Genomic DNA, 17,979 nt, shown 5'->3' on the forward strand with positions numbered 1-17,979 from the left:
ATTAGAGGAGTGAGCTCGTATTTTACAGGGTGGACGCTGTGCTTGGCCCCACTGAACCTCATCGTGTTTGCATGGTTCCACTTCTCCAACCCGCCCAGCGCCCTCTGTATCGCATCCCTACCGTCGGGTGTGTCATCTGCGCGCTTGTGACAGTGCACTCAACCCCACTCTGTTGCTGATGAACTACTTATCCCAGTATAGACCCCTGAGGGCCACCATCTGTCACTGGTGTGCATCCAGACATTGAGCTGCATGCAACTGTCCAACCATCTTATCAGCGCACTCATTAAATCCATCTCTCTACAGGTTAAAGAAAAGGACCTTGTGGGGGACCGCGCCAGGGGCTGCAGACCTGCGGCACCACACGGCTGCCCCCGGGGGTCGCGAGTCCCCTCCCGCCCCCATTACAGCCCACCACCTCCCTCACCCCTCCGTGCAGGCTGCGTCATGACGTCACATCCGCCGCCGCGCATCGCTATAGCAACGGATGAGGCGGCCGAGCGGCCATGGCGGCGGAGCGGCGGTGCCGGGAGGTGGCCGGGCCCGGCCCGCACTCCGTAGCGGTGGTGAGGGACCGAGCAGGGACGGGGACAGCTTCCTCCCCTCCAGTCGGGGGTGCGCGGTGGGAGAGCCTCAACCCGATGCCGGGCCCTGTGAGGGGAGCTGGGAGCGGGGAGAGGGCTGCAGGAGTTGGGGGTCTCTAAAGGAGCCTTCCCAGCTGCACCCCTGTGGGGCCAAGTCTGTCCTTCGCGGATACACAGGTCCCGTGTGTTCGCCGTAGGGTGCGGCTGTGTGTGGGAGGGCACTGGGGAGATGTGGTTGGAGGGAGATGGCTGGGGGTGACCTGTGGTGAGGACACTTGTTCGGTGCATATAAAGCAAACTATAAACATCCCCTTGCATGTATACGGCAAGAATGAAGCTGTAGCATGGGAGACAAGGAAGTGCGGGCACCTGAAGCCATTTCATGCTCTTGTACGGGTGTTGTGCTATTCAAGGCAGTCCTCTTGGGGTTTACCCTTATAACCCCAAATTCTCATCATTTGGTGTTATGTATCGTAGAATCCCAGACTGGTTTGGGTCGGAAGGGACTTTAAAGCTCATCTATCTCCAGTCCCCTGCCACAGGCAGGGACACCTTCCACTAGAGCAGCTTGCTCCAAGCCCCTGTGTCCAACCTTGCCTTGAACACTGCCAGGGATGGGGCAGCCACAGCTTCTCAGCCAGCGCCTCAGCACTCTCACAGGGAAGAGCTTCTGTCTAAGAGCTCATCTCAGTCTCCCCTCGGGCAGGTTAAAGCCATTCCCCTTGGCCTGTCCCTACAGGCCCTTGTCCCAAGCTCCTCTCCAGCTTTCCTGCAGCCCCTTTAGGCACTGGAGCTGCTCTCAGGTCTCCCCTTCAGGAGCCTTCTCTTCTCCAGGCTGCCCCAGCCCAGCTCTCTCAGCCTGGCTCCAGAGCAGAGCTGCTCCAGCCCTCGCAGCATCTCCATGGCCTCCTTTGGCCTCGCTCCAACAGCTCCACGTCCCTCTTGTGCTGCTGCCCCAGAGCTGGATCAGGACTGCAGGGGGGTCTCCCCAGAGTGCAGCAGAGGGGCAGGATCCCCTCCTTGAGCTGCTGCTCACGCCCTGGGGGTACAGCCCAGCACACGGGGGGTTCTGGGCTCAAGCACAGATTGTCTTGTTTGGTGATTAATTCAGCTAAAAACCAAAAGCAAAACAAAAAGTGGAATAACTGATTATATTTTCACTACTGACTTATGTTTTCTCTTACAGAGAGCCAAGCCTCCTAAAGAGCAAAGAAATGAAAATTTTGTGTTGGCTTGGAGACAGAAAGAAAAGGAACTCCTTGAAAAGACTAAATTAATAAAGCTGTTCGACCAGTACTGCAAGGTCTACAGGTGGCAGCAATGCAAAGAGCAAAAATGGCTGAACAGTGCTGTGCAGAGAAAGGTTGACGTGACAATGCAGGAGTATATGGCCGGGATTGACGAGAGGAGAATGAGGTAGCAAACAAGTAGCTAATACCAATATCTGCCCTACTATTTTCAACTTAACTTAGAGGAATGATGACAGGGAAAAACATTCTGGAGCTCAGCATTGTATGTTATACTGTGTATTGGAGCATGATGTTTGTTATTTTAACAGAAATCATGAGTTGTGCTTATTTGTTGGCCAAGCAGTAGTGTACAGCAAACAGTAGTTATTTGCTGCCATTAGTATTATTGATGTGTGAACCAGTCACTAGAGATCACGTCAAACACATTAAGTAGTACAGTTTAGGTGGCGTTTAGAACCTAGTCTGCCAAATGCAAATTAAAAGTAGTATTTTGTAGTAGTATATTCAGTATATAGTTGTAGTATATGAACTTTAATTGCTTGATTTTTAAAGAGAGTGAAGAGTACTTTATTGTCAGAAGCTTTAATTGCTGGGTGTAACAGTGTTTTTTTGTAGCTTCATCAAGTCAATGTTTAGTTCATACAAGTAATTTTCATTAGAGAAAGTTTCAAAAGTAAAAGAATTTCAAAAGTCAGAATAATAAAGGTGAGGCATATCACAGTCTTGTAAAGAACACAACTGAGCTGTGTTGATCTTTGGGAAAAAAAATTAATATGATTCTACTTCTCAGTTACTTTTTCATGTTAAGTGACTTTGGAGCTGTGAAGGTCACTGGTTAGGTATCCTGCTCTGGTATGTCTTTGTAGCAATTGTATACCACTTGCAGAGGTTGGAAGGAACCTCCTGAGATAATCTAGTCTGACCCCCTGCTCAGGCAGTCTTGTACAGCAGGTTCTGCTTATCTCTATACATGGAGACTTCACCACCTCTGTGGGCAACCTGCATCAGTATGTGACCACCCTCACAGCTAAAAATCAAACCAAAACAAACCCGAGTTTTCTTGTGTTCGGATGGAATTTCACATGCTTTAGGTTGTGCCCGTTGCCTCTTATGCTGTCACTGTGCACCACTGAGAAGACCCTTTTCCACATTCCTTTCCTTCAGGTAAATATAAATAGGTAAATTCCCCTGAACCTTCTCCAGGCTGAAGTTTCTCCTCTCAGGAGAGATGCTGCAGTCCCTTAATTATCTTAGGTCCTTCACAGGGGCTCGCTTCACTAAGTCAGTATTTTTCTTGTCCTGGGGAGCCCAGAACTGAATCCAGCAATCTGTGTGAGGTCTGATCATTCCTGAAAGGAAGGTTTGCCTCCCTTGACCTGCTGGCAGTGCTTTTCCTCATGCAGACTAAGATGCTGTTGGCTTTCTTTGCCGGAAGGGTGCATTGCTGGCTTCTGCTCAGCATGTCAGCCAGGACCCGGTGGTCCCTTGTGGCAGAGGCACTCAGCCAGTCAGCCTGCAGTGTGTACCAATTCATTGGGTTATTCCTCCCCAGGTGTTGTTGATCTTCATGGGGTTTGTTCTTACTTAGCTACTTAATATCCCTATGTTGTCTTTGCATGGAGACTCAGCTTGGTGTATAGTTAGAACTTTGTAATTCAGTTTCCAAAATTGGTTAGTCTTTGGCTTTGCTACTATAACTCCCACTGGCAGTGGCAGTTTAGGTCCTAGAGCGATGTTGCTCATGTAGTAGCACGGCACACCATTACATAAAAGTGAGAGTAATTTCCTGGAAAACGCTGGGGGATTCAGGCTGAAATGAGTGAATTTCTGGATTCCTGAATTCCTCCACCTTTCTTTTTGCTAGAACAAATAGAGAGGTAAATGGCAAAATGTTTAAAAATTGCTGATTTGATATACTTTTTTCATCAAGTTCTTTCAGACTGAAGTGGTTTATGGAGTGATGCTTAAATAATAGAAGGTAGTTTAAGGGAAGATAGTTACAGATGTGTAGAGAAGGGTGGTAAATACCAGGGAGGGATTATGCTGAAGGATAACACTAGTACAAGAAGAAATTAATTTCATCTGGTGACAAATATAGTATTTGTTTAACGGGGGACTGGAGTTGTAAAGTAGCATCAGAAGTGGGTTTGTAAGCTCAGGAATTTAAGTTGTGCCACGACAGACTAGCTCATACTGTGCTGTAAGATTCCCTCCATGGGCATAACAGGAATGATCCCCGAGTTAAAATTTGATGTTCCCTTCTTTGGCATTTGCAAGAAATGTTGAAAGGAGCCTAGTACCTATTTTGTGCTCATAACAAACTCAAACTTACTCAACAGAAGGATTGTTTTAGCTTTTCTTTAAACATTTTTGTTACAGGCTTTGTGAGCTTCTGGAAGCAGAGGAAAGTAGGTACTGTGCTGAAATGGAGGCACTTGAAGAAACAGCACAGGAGAAACAAGCAAAGATGAGGGAGCGAGCAAAATTACTGAAAGAGAAGAGAGAAGAAGAAAGACAACAACTGGTGGCTGAAAAGAGAGAGCAGCAATTCAGGTATCACCATAAAAATATCTTATAAAAGAGAATTTGCCTGAAGTAGATATAAAGAAGCCATTTAACAAGGTGACAATGATAAACTGAGTAAGAAAAGATGAATGTGAGTGAAATGATAAACCAAAACCAAATTAAAGTGGTTTGGATAAAGGTGTGTGAGCTTTGCCAGAAGTTGAAAGGCCTCAGCTATGTTGCATGCAGTGGAGCAGAGCATAACCTGTTTTTGACTTTCTGTGGTCCAGGGACCAAATTTGTAATGCTGTAATGCTCAGTAAAATATGTGAGAAAAAAAGTTTAATTAGTAGAGATGAAGACAACAGGTACAGAGATCTTCACTATCCCCATTATTTAAGTGTTGAGATACTAGGAAAACATTCTTTCAAGTGTACTATGAAACTCTGAGTCCTGTGTGAGCATCCCTGCACTGTCACCTGCCAAGTCAGCTGTTTTTGTCATTCCTTATTCTGGCATAATCTATTTCAGCTTTATACTATTGGAGTGAAAAGCGTTTATGGAAGATTAATTTGGCCTAAATGATACTTCCTAAGCTACATTGAAGATCTTTGAAAAGTGAAGACTGTCCAATAAGACAGTGTTTTTATTTACTGCATATTCAAGAGTTCCAGCCAAAAGTGAAGTTTAAATGCAACCTGAAGTTCCTGGATGCTGAGCTTGTCAACATCTTCCAAAGTCATTAAGATTTACAGGTGTATATCAGGCTCTGAGGCCCTGGCATGAAATCTGACTTGTTCAGTTCTTGGAAATCTGATTTTCTGAGGAAGGGATGAAAATAATATTAATGTATTTTAATTGTAATCATTTGAAGTGTCTCTTGCTACTCTCCCACCATGGAAATCCAGAACACCTGCTTCTCAGTGTGCAGGAGTAAAAATCAACACTTGCTTTCACTTGTGTATGAGCTCTAATTAACTAATTTCACAGATAGATGTCTATTTCTTAAGTGTGGGGTTCATTGACTGAGGCAGGTGTTAAGACAGGGCGTTCACGTCTAAATTCACATGCTGGCTTTAAAATATGGCCCTCACAACTGACAATTTCTAGTTCGTATCCATCATGCAGTAGTTGAAATTCACATTTAAAATTGTTTTGAGGAGGTGCTGCTGGACTGCCTTTTATTTTGTACCTGTAGCTTGTCTTGCATGCTGAAGAGTCATGATTCGGTTTCTGATTTAGACACCTAAAGGTAGGTGTCTAAGTGTTGCTATCTTTATATTCACTGAATATGAAATCCTGTTCTACTCAGTGAATTTTCATTGAGATCAGGACAGTTAAAGGAATCTAATGTTATACTGAATTAGCCATATACTGGTCTGTCAGCTGAACTGCACCCTGGCCGGTGATTGGGTAGATTCTCATTGATTAGAATTTAGCTGATATGTAGATGCCTGATTTTAGGTATTGTAATTGCAGACAGAATCCCACCAGTGAATCTCATCGTCTGCTGATAACACACTTGGACTTTCATACTGCAGTTACCTGTCTTGATGTCTCAGGTCCTGTTTTCTCCCAGTACAACCCTGCTGATACATTATTGACTCAGTCTCATGGGATCATTCCCATGATTCTTCTACCTTTCCCAGTCCGCTCTCTCAGTCTCCCCTCTGTCAGTTTAAGGCCATTCCCTCTTGTCCTGCCTCTACAGGCCCTTGTCAAAAGTCCCTTTCCAGCTTTCCTGTAGGCCCGCTTTAGGTATTGGAAGGCTGCTATAAATATATATGCATAATATATTTACTTATTTATAAATTATGTACTTGTAGTATTATAGTAGTATATTATATACATTATAAAGCATATGCAAAAATTGAAATTAAAAGAGGGCAAGGTAAAGAAGAAGTAAACACTTTTAATTTTAATGCTACTTATTAGTGTTACAAAATGTGTTTTCTTCCCCAGTGGATTGTCTTACGCACCCTGCTTTGGAAACCTTTGCTCTAGGGCACAGCCAGAGGAGCCCAGGGAGATGATTTCAACAGCAGGTGGATATACACATGATTTTCTGTTTCTCTTTGCCTGTGAATTTACAACTATTTGGAATGTCTTTCTGAAACCGAATACAGACTTATTTATTTCTCTTAACTTTAAGAAAGTCACTCCACTCTTTTGCAGTATAGATTCTCAGCCTGAGGTATGGGAGCACCTGAAGTGTACAACACTCCAATACATTATTTCAGAATACTAAAAGGATGCTCTTTTATCAGCTGTGTGGGCTGGGTTTGGAGCTGTAGCCCAAGGGTAATAGATCTAACAGCTTCTCAGTGGTGATATTAGCCAGGAAGAGTCCTTTGTGGTGAGGTCATAGAGGGCACAATCCTTGGACTACTAAAGTCACACTGGAATTCATTTTCATGAAGGGCTACAACAACTTGTATGAAGAGATACTCAGCCAGTTTTAGCCCAAGGGCATGTTCAGCATTGGTATCTTTAAAGGAAATTGCAGGATCTTAAAATTTGCATAAAACACATCCTTTTTATTGTGATCACATCAAACATCCATACAGAGATGCTGTTATCACAGCAACTTTGTATTGCAGCCATAAAATGAATAAATAACTGTGAGTGGTGGGGAATAAATGCAGTTTCTGTCTTTGGGAAGTAGCTACACACATTCTAATGTTAAGAAGCTTAGGATAGCAAAGTGAGGAAGAAAACCAGCCATCTGGGGGAGCAGATGTTTATAGGTTGCTGTAAAAGCTGCTTTAAAGGAATTATTTTGACGAAATCAAGCAAGTATAGGGTTATTTTATATTAAAATTCTAACCGTGCTGAACTTTTATTTAACTTCTCTTCCTTTCTGAGAATTCAATTAAAATTCAGATTAGTTTATAGTCATGAAAAAGAATAAGTAATTATTTATTCCTTCACTGCTGAGAGAACTTTGAACCCATTGTGTTAAGGTAATACAGTTATTTCTAATGGTGTAAGATTTCAAATCTTAATAATGGCATGTTTGCCTCACAATATTTGAGAAACACTTTTTTCATGAATAGTAATTAGTATTGTAGTCTTTAATCACCACTAGCTCCTGCCCAGGAGTTGGAAGATAGACCCCAGTGCTAAAATGTAAGAAAACTGGCAATAACGTAGTATGTTTGTTGACCTGCTTGAAGGACGGGGACACCTCTTGGAGCGTGCCATTGCTTACAGCCTGCACATCTCTGTGCTTCTCTCTGCTTTCATTGTTGGGACAACCAGTAGTCAGAAGGTTCCTGTCTTGTACAAGAGGCAAACCATTCCTTTTCACTAGCCTGCACCGGCATCTGCTCCTTTGTTACTGCATTTCTTCACCCTTCTCTTCTGCAGCTATGCTAAGGATGGTTCCTCACTCCAGGGACAGTTTCTCCTTTAGATGATACAAGCCTGACTAAGGAAAGAACCAGCATTTGGTTAGAGGATGTGGCATATCCTAGGATTGAGGGGGGCGAAAGTACCAAGCGTGGCAGGCTTTATCTTACAGCAGTGTGGTGTTAATGAAAGGGAACTTGACAGATTGCTGTTGTTTCCTCCTAGTTAGGAGGTTAGAAATACCTTCTGGATATCAAGCAAAATGAGAATTTTGTTTTCATGACACTGCTGTCCCTTTTATTGTTTGTATATAGTGCCTAGCACCTTCTACCACAGGCTCCATGGCATTAGGTGCTTTACATATAGAAGATGAAGAAAGGGGTGCCCTTGGCCTCAGAAACTTACAGCTGAAATGTGAGGCAGCAAACAGTGAATGCTGACAGAAAGAAAACGTAGTGAGACCCCTGCTTCTGCATGAAATTACAGGTCATGGAATGTGTTCTTGGGCTGTACCTCACTGCTACAGCAGCAAGGGACAGCAAGGTGTAGCCACTTTTCCCTTCCACAGTCAGCTCTGATTTTGGACTGCTTCACTCTAAGTTTGACTGTTGTTGTGGAAGTGAGAACAGGGTCAGTCTGGCTTTCAGCACTGTCACTTGTTCTGTCTGTCAGCAGCTTGTTCAACCGGTTCTGAACCAGAGTAGAGCTATTTGGGGGAATGCTTTTTGCATTTTATAAACCGTAAGTATTTTTTAGTAGGCTGTCTTAGCATGGAGTTTTATTGGTAAAGCTTTGGAAGATCTTGTAAGCCAACAAATAATTATTTACATGCTGGTGTTTGCCTCAGCTGCATATTAATGATACCAGGAGCTGTGCTCATTCTGTGCTTGTTAGAAGGAGGTGAGCAGGAGGTGACGAAGCCATAATTTCAGAGCATAGTCTTACTAGTTTTAGGGCAGAAATGAGTTACAGATCACCAGCCACATGCTGTTTTGCTATATTTTCCCTGTTTGCGTCATTGCCAGTGGATATAGCAGTTGACCTTAGGGAGAGGCCAAATTTGAGTTGTTTCTGAGGCCTCCATGAGCTATACTGGACTTCAGAATCATTTAGAAAAGTAAAGACTTTGCAAAGATAGGTCCTTAGCAGGACCACAGAATATGAAAAAGCAAACGACCAAATACCCACTTTTAGTGCTGGCAAATTTAATTTTGCTTTTAAGTATTAAAAAAAAATAAATTACACCTTCGTCAATGGGATTCAGATTTTGTGTTGTTGCTGCAGTTATTCAAATCAGCTTCAGCTATCCCAGTGTGGAGACTGAGTTCTGTGAAATAGTTCCTTGATGGCTATTAAATATTTTTGCTACACAGGACTGTCAGCTAAATGCTGTGCAAAGTAATAGTATTTTACATGGTACAGGTAACTGCTGCTGTCATGCCATGGTTTGAGATTCAGTCAATGATGTCTTACAATATCTGCTATGAATTCCTAATTAGGATTGTAGTAACCTGTAGAAGATATGGTTTCATTCAGCACGAAATTGAGATATCTTTTTACTTCACAGCATTCACGTCTGTCTGTCACACATCCTTAGAGCTTGTAGATCCTGAACGCTTGTAGATCTTCACCATTGTTTGCCAGTTTCCCATTTTGATTTTGTGAAAATTTATATCTTAGTTATAGAACAGATTAAAATGCTTGCATATTGTTCAAATTAGATGTTGTTCAATAGCATATGTTGATCTCAATAGTGTTTTGTTTGCAAAAATAAAGGCAGAATCTATAAACAGTTGAGTGCTCTTCAGCTGGGGACAAATACCTGTTTATATGCAACTCATTTGCAGTGAGTAAGTGAAAACTGAAAGCTGCATTAGTTGTTTGACTTTCTAGCTTCTCCTGACTTTCATTGCAACTTTTCTGAGTTATCCCACAAAACTTCATTAAAAAATTAATAAATTTCTAGTGGTTCCTGTTGAACCTAAATTTCCGTGCTCAAAGTATTTCCTGAGTATGGATGAGCTTTCAAGTGACTAATAAAGATATTCTAAGTCTTCATTTGAATAAAGAGCAACCTACATGTTGAGCAAGTGCAGTGTGCATTTGTTTTATATGTTAAAAGAAATATACAGACCCCACACATTGCATGTTCCAACGATATATATATATTTTGTATAAAATACACAGTGTGTATAAAATGTATGTATATATTGTGCATGTGTGTATATATATATACTTTACAAATGCAGATATAGGACCTGCTCTTCAACTCATTCATGTAAAAATCTCCATCACATCAGGCTCTCTGTGATTCCTTAGGTCTCACAAGGAGTCAGTGTCAGACCAGGTAAACAGTTTGGTATCCTGACCCATGGTTCTTTGAGTATTATGAGCTGGGGACCTCTATCCATCACACCTCCAGACTTGCTTATTACTTTGAGACTTTTAGGTTTTTTTTTTAACATTTATGTTGCCTTTCAGAGAACAATCTGAAGAGCTTCGTACACTGTGGATGAAGAAGCATCAGAAAGAAGTGTTTGAAGACCAGCTGGCCCAGGTAGCACTGAAGGAGGAGTTGGAAAAGCAGCAGCAGAAGGAAGACCAGATGGTTGAAGAGCTTTTGAAGGAGGATATGTTAGCAAAGGAAAAGCAAGAAGCGGTGAAGATGCAGAAAGTAGCAGAACAGAATCGGGAAGCTCTGAATGCGCTCAATGCCCAGGTAGCAGTGCTGAGGGCTCACAAAGAGGAGGCAAAGCGGCTGAAGGAGGAAGAGGCTCGACTGCTGGTAATTTCTGTTATCATTCTCAATTCAGGGTTGTGTCTGAGGCCCTCCTAATGATAGGCTTAGTAGACATTTAGATTAATCTGTACCTTATTTGTATCTTCTTCACTGATTCCATTAGCATCTGAGACTTCCCTATTATGCTAAGCCTCTTTTCCAGAGCTGTGGCAAATGCATTCCTGTTTACAGAGGGAAATACATCTTTTGAATGCTTAGCACCGTAAAGGATTTTGGCATTCAAAGGCTTTCAGAGCCTCTGCGGGAAATGGAAATGTTTTTAACCTTTTGCCCCACATCTTTGCAGTTTTCTGATTTCCGTTTTCTTGTGGGATAGCTGGAGAGTCCAGCACTACATCTCAGACCAGATCTCAGACCATGATATATATGTCCAATGATCATGGTAAATGCACTGGGAGGAAACACCAAGAGTGTGCTGCTCCCAGAAGGGAATTGGAGCCAGGAGCTGAAGGTGACAGTAGGACAGGCAAGTACACTGTCCTCCGTGTCAGGAGTCCCACAGTACCCAAAGAAATGGAACAGAGGAAGTCTGCTGTCAGTAACTGCTGACATCTAAAAGTCTAGACTGCTCGGCAAGTCAAGTCAGCAGGTCTAGATCAGGATCAACTTCAGGCATAGGCATACCTGCAGCACAGCTCTTGTAGGCACCAAGGGCAAGAGACAGAACCTAACTGCAGCTTGAAGTGACTCCTCTTAGCCCACACCAGTCTTTCCCAGCTCTCTGATCCAAGGCTCACATCGGGGCTGGCTGGAAGCACAGGTAGGCAAACCCTGCAGAGAGGTTGTAGAGCCTGTTGATGAGCTCAGGACCCTGATACGTACATGAGGAGACATGTTTATATGAAAAATCCCAACTGATTATGCTGCAGCTGACTGAATTTCAGAATCTACATCGGTTTTTTTTTTTTTAGAAACAAATTAGCAAGCAGTGCCCAAGCTCTCTCACCTGCTGTTGTTGGCTGCTGTTGGGTATCACATCACGGGAGGCATTTGACTACCTTGGCCAAAATGGCCGCTACCCTTTTTTTAATTTTTCTCCTTATCTTCCCCCAGTGTAGGCTTGCTGTAGTTGTGCTGGATTTAGTGGGGTCACTGGTTCACAGTATTCTTGTTGACTTTGTGAGTTGAGACTGTTTAGTTCAGACTCAGTCTTCATTTTGCAGCTATTTACATGTAGCAGTTGAATAATCACTCAGGGTACTGTGTTAGACACTGGAAGCTGATGTTGGCAAGATACATACTCCACTGATTTGTAAAAATAATGACTCTACGCTCTGAAAATCCTGCCTGTAAAACAGTAGAGTCCTTCTTTCAAGCTAGACTTGTAATGTTTCACTTATTTAAAAACATGCAGAATGAAATTGTCTTCTTCTAACAACTTTTAAGGCACTGCCAAACCTTCCAGGCAAAGAACTCTTGTACTTAACTGGCCTTTTCAGAAATATCCGACTAGAGTAGAAGACTCTGTAGCTTCCCCTGAAGAGAGCTGCCTTGGGCTCTGTCAAGGACATAAATTTCTGGTGAAGTGGTTTGGTGTCAGAAAAAAGCTTTCTTCAAAGGGTCCATAAAGAAGAGTTTCTGTATTGAAAATGGGATATAATCCTTTATCCGCAGAAGAGGGATATGGCAGATGGCCCCATTACAAGTTTCTCAGTGCAGAGTTGATAGCCTCTAATGGTCAGGGGTTTCATCTGGATGAAGGACTCACCAAGGACAACTAAGTGTCTCGATGTGTGATGGTTTCTTCTGGTTGCTGCTTGAAGTAGATTATTTAGTAAATTAAAACTTGCGCCTTTGCCATGAAATACCACGTGTGCATCAGAATGCTTCAGGCTGGATGACAAAACAGAGACAGCAATTTTGCATTAGCTACACTAGTGACATTAGCCATCTTCCTGCTGCTCTTTCTTTTCTCTCTGTTAAAGAAGTATGATTTCCTGAGAAGGTGATTGAAATCACATTATTCTGGCTGTAGTCTCACAAGTGCTACATGGGTTTCTGCCATAGCACTTTGGTCCTAGCTTACAGATGGATGGTTGGTAGCAATTTCTGTGTACACTTGCAGTGTTGTGTTACCCCACCTTCGTAGAATAAGCACCACAGATTCCATCTTTGGACACTCTCACACAGCTTCACTGGTGTCAGAATTCAGTCTACGACATGTGGCAGCTTGCCCACTAGACTGTTAACTAGCTCTGGCTTTGAAGCACTGGAAAAATCAGTGAGTGCTTTATGTCCAGCGTAACAAGTTCTGTTCCTTAAGAAATGCAGCTTGTACTTCTGTATGGGGAAGATTAGACAAACCTGCTAATGCATTTGAGAAGAATTGTTCACATTACAAAAGAGATATTTAATTTAAAAACAGGCTAACAAAAAAACTGTACCTTCAAGACAGCCGACACATTGCTTCTGAGGCCTGTAGATAAGTTAATGATGGTCACATGCTGTTTTATGACTATGTTTAAGTGCAGTTGTGCTTGCAAACTTACTCAAATGCAGGCTGTTCAGGAATTATGCTAAGTTAGTTTATTGATGATACTCTGGGATTAATTTTTATTATTATTTTTTTAATATTCTTGAATAGAACTGTTTGATCTTGAATACGTTTTCTGGTTTTCACTGTTTGTTTTTTCAGAACTCAGCTCTACTGTCCATTTTTTCTCTTCTTTCCAATATAAAATGGAATGGTTTGAAACCATGGAAATTCAGTAATTGCCCATCAAAATATAAAGATCCAATTATTTATTTTATACAACCTTATGTTCACTAGTTCTGTGCTCTGGACATCCAGCACAAACATGGCACAGGTAATACATGCAGAAACAGGAGGGTTCTATTACTGGTTAATGGTTATGGCGGCATGTGACAACTTGGACATAGATCATGAATGCTGCAATGATATTGATTTCTCTGAAGAGATGATTCTGTCTACCCTTTGAAATACTTGGAGAACATCAGGCGTTTCAGTGTTTTGATATTGAAGTGCATGTGATAATTAAATGTAAAAATCCTGAATTCTAGGAAATGATATGCTGAAATGTTCATTCTTTAACAGGTTCAATGGATCACACTGATTCTCTAATGTCAGCAAGAAAGGCTTTAAATATTTATTTTTGCTGTCCAATGTTCCAATTAAACTAATTCGAGCCATCACTTTAGTTTGAAGTTATGCAATGATTTTACAAGCTGGCTATTTTTACCATTGTAGGAAGAAGAACAGCAACTGCTTAAACTAGAAAATGAACAACTTCAGCTGGAGAAACTGCAGAAACAGAGGGAATGCAGGGATATGCTGCTCAGTGCAGCACAGGACAGGAAGAATCATCTTAATGAAGAAAAACAAGTTGAACTTGCCTTAGAGATGAAGATCTTAGAAAAAGCTCTTCAGGACCCCCAGGAGAACATTGAGAAAGCAAGAAGAAAAGTAAGGCCTAGAGGTGTTTGTTGTGAAGTTGTGGGGGAGTACCTCATCTAGACTAATTTTGTGGCCTTTAGTGCTTTATACTGCACAGTATAAATGAGATCAGGCACAAGCCCTTTTCTCTGAACAAGTTGATTCTTTTCTTGCATAGTCTGTCACCTCTCCTCCTGCCACAGCTCTACTCCTCTGAGGAAACCCATTATCTATTAAAACCACAGTGAGTAATTTAAAGCATGCTTTGCAATCAGCAAGGATACCAAGCTAAGTGAAAGAAGGGAGCTTTTAAGAAATCCTGGACTCTTGTCCCTCTACCAATATCATGGTGTATAAATCACCCGAGATTTTTCATCCTTGCACTACATGGGTATAATGGAGGTTAGAAAAATATTTTTTGTTTCATGGACCTGATTTGTTAAGTATTTACAACTGCTAATACTTCTAATTCATTAATGCTAAGAAGTTATTTTAAGTCTTAGCTGGATAAGCCAAGATGCAGATACAGCATTTATATAGATAGCTGCATATGCAGATGCAAAACCTCATATTAAATATCTTGGAGATGCTGTGAATTGATGGATGTGACTGTCACTTCCTAAATTTAAAACAAGTAGATTGTCCAGCTTCAGGGTGAAAATAGCTTTCAAGGTAACTTTAAGCCAGAGCAGAGAGATGCATTCATTACTCTGTTCAAGTTACTTAGAAGCTCATGTGAGTTAATGTGAGAAAGTTGTATAAACTCACTGTTAGACCTTGGCACAAAATTAGAAGAGGTGATATTTATTATTATGCTTACTGGACCCCAAGACTTCTAATGCAGGTAAAGGTGAAGTAGCTGCAGGAAGTTTGTGAAATGTCAGTGTTGTAGGCAGCTGAGCTTCTCTGGGGGAAGGGATCACTTGGTTTTATTCTGCTCTTATGCTATTGTCCAAGCACTGCTGACTGGCCAGGAAGAAGATTCTGTGCAGCTCTTTCCCATGGCAGGGTTTGGAATGGAGCTCTCAGTTCCCAGTGGCTGCAAACCCCACTTCTCTTCATGTTTTGAAAGTTGTTTTGAAGTCATTTACTCAGCTCTGCAAATGTCTCTGTGTTTGCAGCAAGAGCTGTTAAAGGAGCAGAAGACTTACCTGGCGCACCTGGCTCAACAGCAGGAGGAGGAGAACCAGCGACAAAAAGAAGAGGACAAGATCGTTGATGAGGAGATAGCAAAGATTTGGGACAAAAAAGCTGAGCAATTGAGACTAGAAAAGGAGGCTAGAAAGCAGCTTCTGAATGATGTCCTGAATACAAGACAACTGCAGATTGAGGAGAAGTGTAAGTAGTAACAGCTCACTGTCTGGGCACCAAACCTACCACATGAATGTGAGTCTTGGCAAAGGTAAAGGGAGTACAGCACGCTGCTTTTGGGAAGACCATCTGGCCCAGCATGCGCAGGTTGTATGGCTGACTGGACAACAATGCTACTGCGTCTGAATCTGCTTCTGAAACTTCACTCCTACAGACATTCCCTGCACTAATTTCCCATTGTATCACCACAGCAAAGCCTAGTAAAGGAAAGAACGCATGATCAAGCAGTCATTATTATTAACTATATTATTATTAAATTCTTAATGTGAAATCTATTCTGAGTGGGTGAAAAACTAAGCTGAGAATACACTTGCCATTGTTCTGTGTGCTTCTTTAGAAGCAACAGAACTCAGGCTTTCTGTTTAGGCTACTTGGCTTGAACACAGCCTTGCTGTCCTTCCAAGCTTAGCAGTGCTGTTATCTTTAAAAGGCTTTGTTTGTTTTTTTTTTTTTGCAGTGCAGAGAAATGTAAAGAAGCAGGAAGAACTCGCTCAGGAGAAGAAGTTACTAGCTGAAGCAATCAGTGAATTCAAGCATACAGAAAAAGAAAAATATGCAAGGTTTTTGTGTTTGTTTTTTTTTTTTTTTTTTCCCTATGCCTTCAGTTCATTCCATTGCAGATCAATGTTTTAAGCTTGTGGAAAGAATAATTCTTATTTTCATACAATTTTAAGAGCACTGGGTGGGCTTTATTCTGTTCAGAGAGGCTCTGCCACTGTGGAGCTTGTTATCTCTAAACTGCTCAACAGCAGTTCTGTTAAACTGCAGTTGTTATTAAATCACTAATTCCAATCTCATCATACAAATAATGGTATTTCATTACATATCCTTATTTTGGTCTTTTGGGAACATCATGTGACTTGCATCAATCATGGTTATTAAAAACATCCCCTCATACTCTGAGCTGTTTTTATGAGTGGCAGAATTTGGGGAGGAGGGTTAATAAAGGGTTAGTTCATTGGTTACCTAGGAGAACTAGTGTGTTTTTGCTTATTACTAAACTCCACACACATGCATCCCTTAAAACAATCATATAGGCAGCCACCCGAATAACAGACTACTGCACGAAACCCAGCTACACGGGGCTCTCCTTCCCTTGCAGCTCCTCAGGGTGAGAATGTAGTTACATGCAATAGCTGAAATGTTCCTCTGGGTGTCATGAAAGCCTAGGGCCCCGGGCTTTTTTCGCTTCTTCAATTTCCATTTTGGACTCCTGCCCTGTCTCCACACTTGTCTGCAGGAGGTAACTGGTTAGCTTCTTCTATAGACAGTATCTGTTGTGTTCTCTGACGGTGTTATTGGTAACAATCTCCTGGCTGCAGCAGGAACCTCACCCTTCTGAAGGAAGCAAGCTGGGCTTCATTTTGGATATGCTTCACTTAGCGAAGGTGTTGTTCAGAGGTGTCAGTAAGGGTTTGTGGTTCAACTGTGTTGTGTTAGAGCACAAGTCTGGACTAGACTGTTGGTACTTTAAGTGACTGTGTGAGTCTGTCTGACTCGTGCTCCAGAAGTGCCTGAACAAGTAGGTAGACTTCCACTGCTTCTCCAGAGGGTCGTGAAAGTAATCTATGAGTCTTGAGGTGGAAGGGAAGAATGATTTCTTCTGACAGCCATTTCCTAGAATATCAGTATGACAGCGCAGCAGGAGCCTGCACCTTGCCTTCCCTTTGGCAGTGACTTGTTATCTTCAGAATGAGGGCATGGAGATGGGGTATAAGGCTGCTACAGCAACAAGCCTGAGCTAGGAGAGGACAGAGACCTGACATACTGATTCTCTGTCCTCTCACCACCACTGTGAGGGGCAGAGAAGGGGCCATTCCTGGTTACAAAGAGTTGTTCTTGCTCTCTTTGTTGAGCACTGATTTTGCAATCTGCCTTGTAAAATGTTACAGAATGCAGTTAATACTCTAAAGACCCTAAGGTTAGCAGGTAGCATTTGGTTAATAGAATGGTAGTTATTCTTAACACCTAAAAGGAGTTTAGTGCAAAGTTGAATGCTAATAGCTATAGTAATAATAGTAATAATAAATTATTATGTTGTTTGGTTTTTTTTTTTTACCCACACTTCATAAATAAGCTATTCATATATCTTTTACAGAAAAGTAAAAGAAGCAAAAGAATACCAAGAGCAACTCAGGGCTCAAATGGCCTGTCGACAACAGGCCCGCAATGCTGAGCAAGAAGAGAAGCAGCGAGATTATGAATCGAGTCTAGAAGCAGAGAGAGCTTACCAAGAAAAGGTACAGGACATTCTATCAATACCTCTTGAGAAAGTAGCAAAAACCCACCCTTTCAGAAGAAAACTAATGTCTTGACTCTAAAGAAGATCACCCACTATGGTATTTTAGCTCCCTCAGTTGCCTTTAAAAACATTTTCTAAAGATGTTTATAACTGACTTGAGTTAGTAGACCCCTCTCCACTGTGATGCTCAAAATATTTAACTGGAAAATACAAGAAATAGTATTTTACTTGTATAAGAAACAAGCATTTTAAAGGTAATTTTTTTCCATGTGGACTTTTACAAAATGACTAATCCAGATCAAAGTGTGTGGCATCTTAATACAAGACAACTGTATGTTCTCTGCAGTATAATAAAGGATTGTGGCACAAATGGTATGTAGGCATCCTTTAAAATCTGCACAAAGAAAACTTGTATAAGAGTTTTAGTGAACTTTTATTAAAGTGCCTTTCAAACTGCAAATATTTTCAAAGTCTTTTTTTGT

The 17,979-nt window shown here is 41.8% G+C and overlaps 1 protein-coding gene across 1 annotated transcript; it reads left to right on the top strand.

The window, feature by feature from the left end:
* Positions 1 to 438: 438 nt before the first annotated feature.
* Positions 439 to 17,636, top strand: CFAP53 (cilia and flagella associated protein 53). Its single transcript, XM_061450477.1, has 8 exons — positions 439 to 566; positions 1,771 to 2,000; positions 4,214 to 4,387; positions 10,172 to 10,475; positions 13,699 to 13,914; positions 15,006 to 15,222; positions 15,713 to 15,815; positions 17,354 to 17,636. The coding sequence occupies exons 1-8, from the start codon at positions 507 to 509 to the stop codon at positions 17,568 to 17,570; spliced, it is 1,521 nt and encodes a 506-aa protein (XP_061306461.1). The 5' UTR covers positions 439 to 506; the 3' UTR covers positions 17,571 to 17,636.
* The last annotated feature ends 343 nt before the right edge of the window (positions 17,637 to 17,979 follow it).

This window comes from Pezoporus flaviventris, unplaced genomic scaffold, assembly GCF_033815535.1.
Source record: "Pezoporus flaviventris isolate CSIRO_AGI_PZ_B2104156 unplaced genomic scaffold, CSIRO_AGI_Pfla_v1 ptg000010l, whole genome shotgun sequence".
NCBI classification, from domain to species: Eukaryota; Metazoa; Chordata; class Aves; order Psittaciformes; family Psittacidae; genus Pezoporus; species Pezoporus flaviventris.

Excerpts from the sequence above, each read along its gene's own strand:
- CFAP53 (XM_061450477.1), top strand. The coding sequence starts at position 507 with ATGGCGGCGGAGCGGCGGTGCCGGGAGGTGGCCGGGCCCGGCCCGCAC. Across the intron at positions 15,223-15,712 it reads ACTGCAGATTGAGGAGAAGT|TGCAGAGAAATGTAAAGAAG; the intron begins GTAAGTAGTAAC and ends TTTTTTTTGCAG. Across the intron at positions 15,816-17,353 it reads GAAAAAGAAAAATATGCAAG|AAAAGTAAAAGAAGCAAAAG; the intron begins GTTTTTGTGTTT and ends TATCTTTTACAG.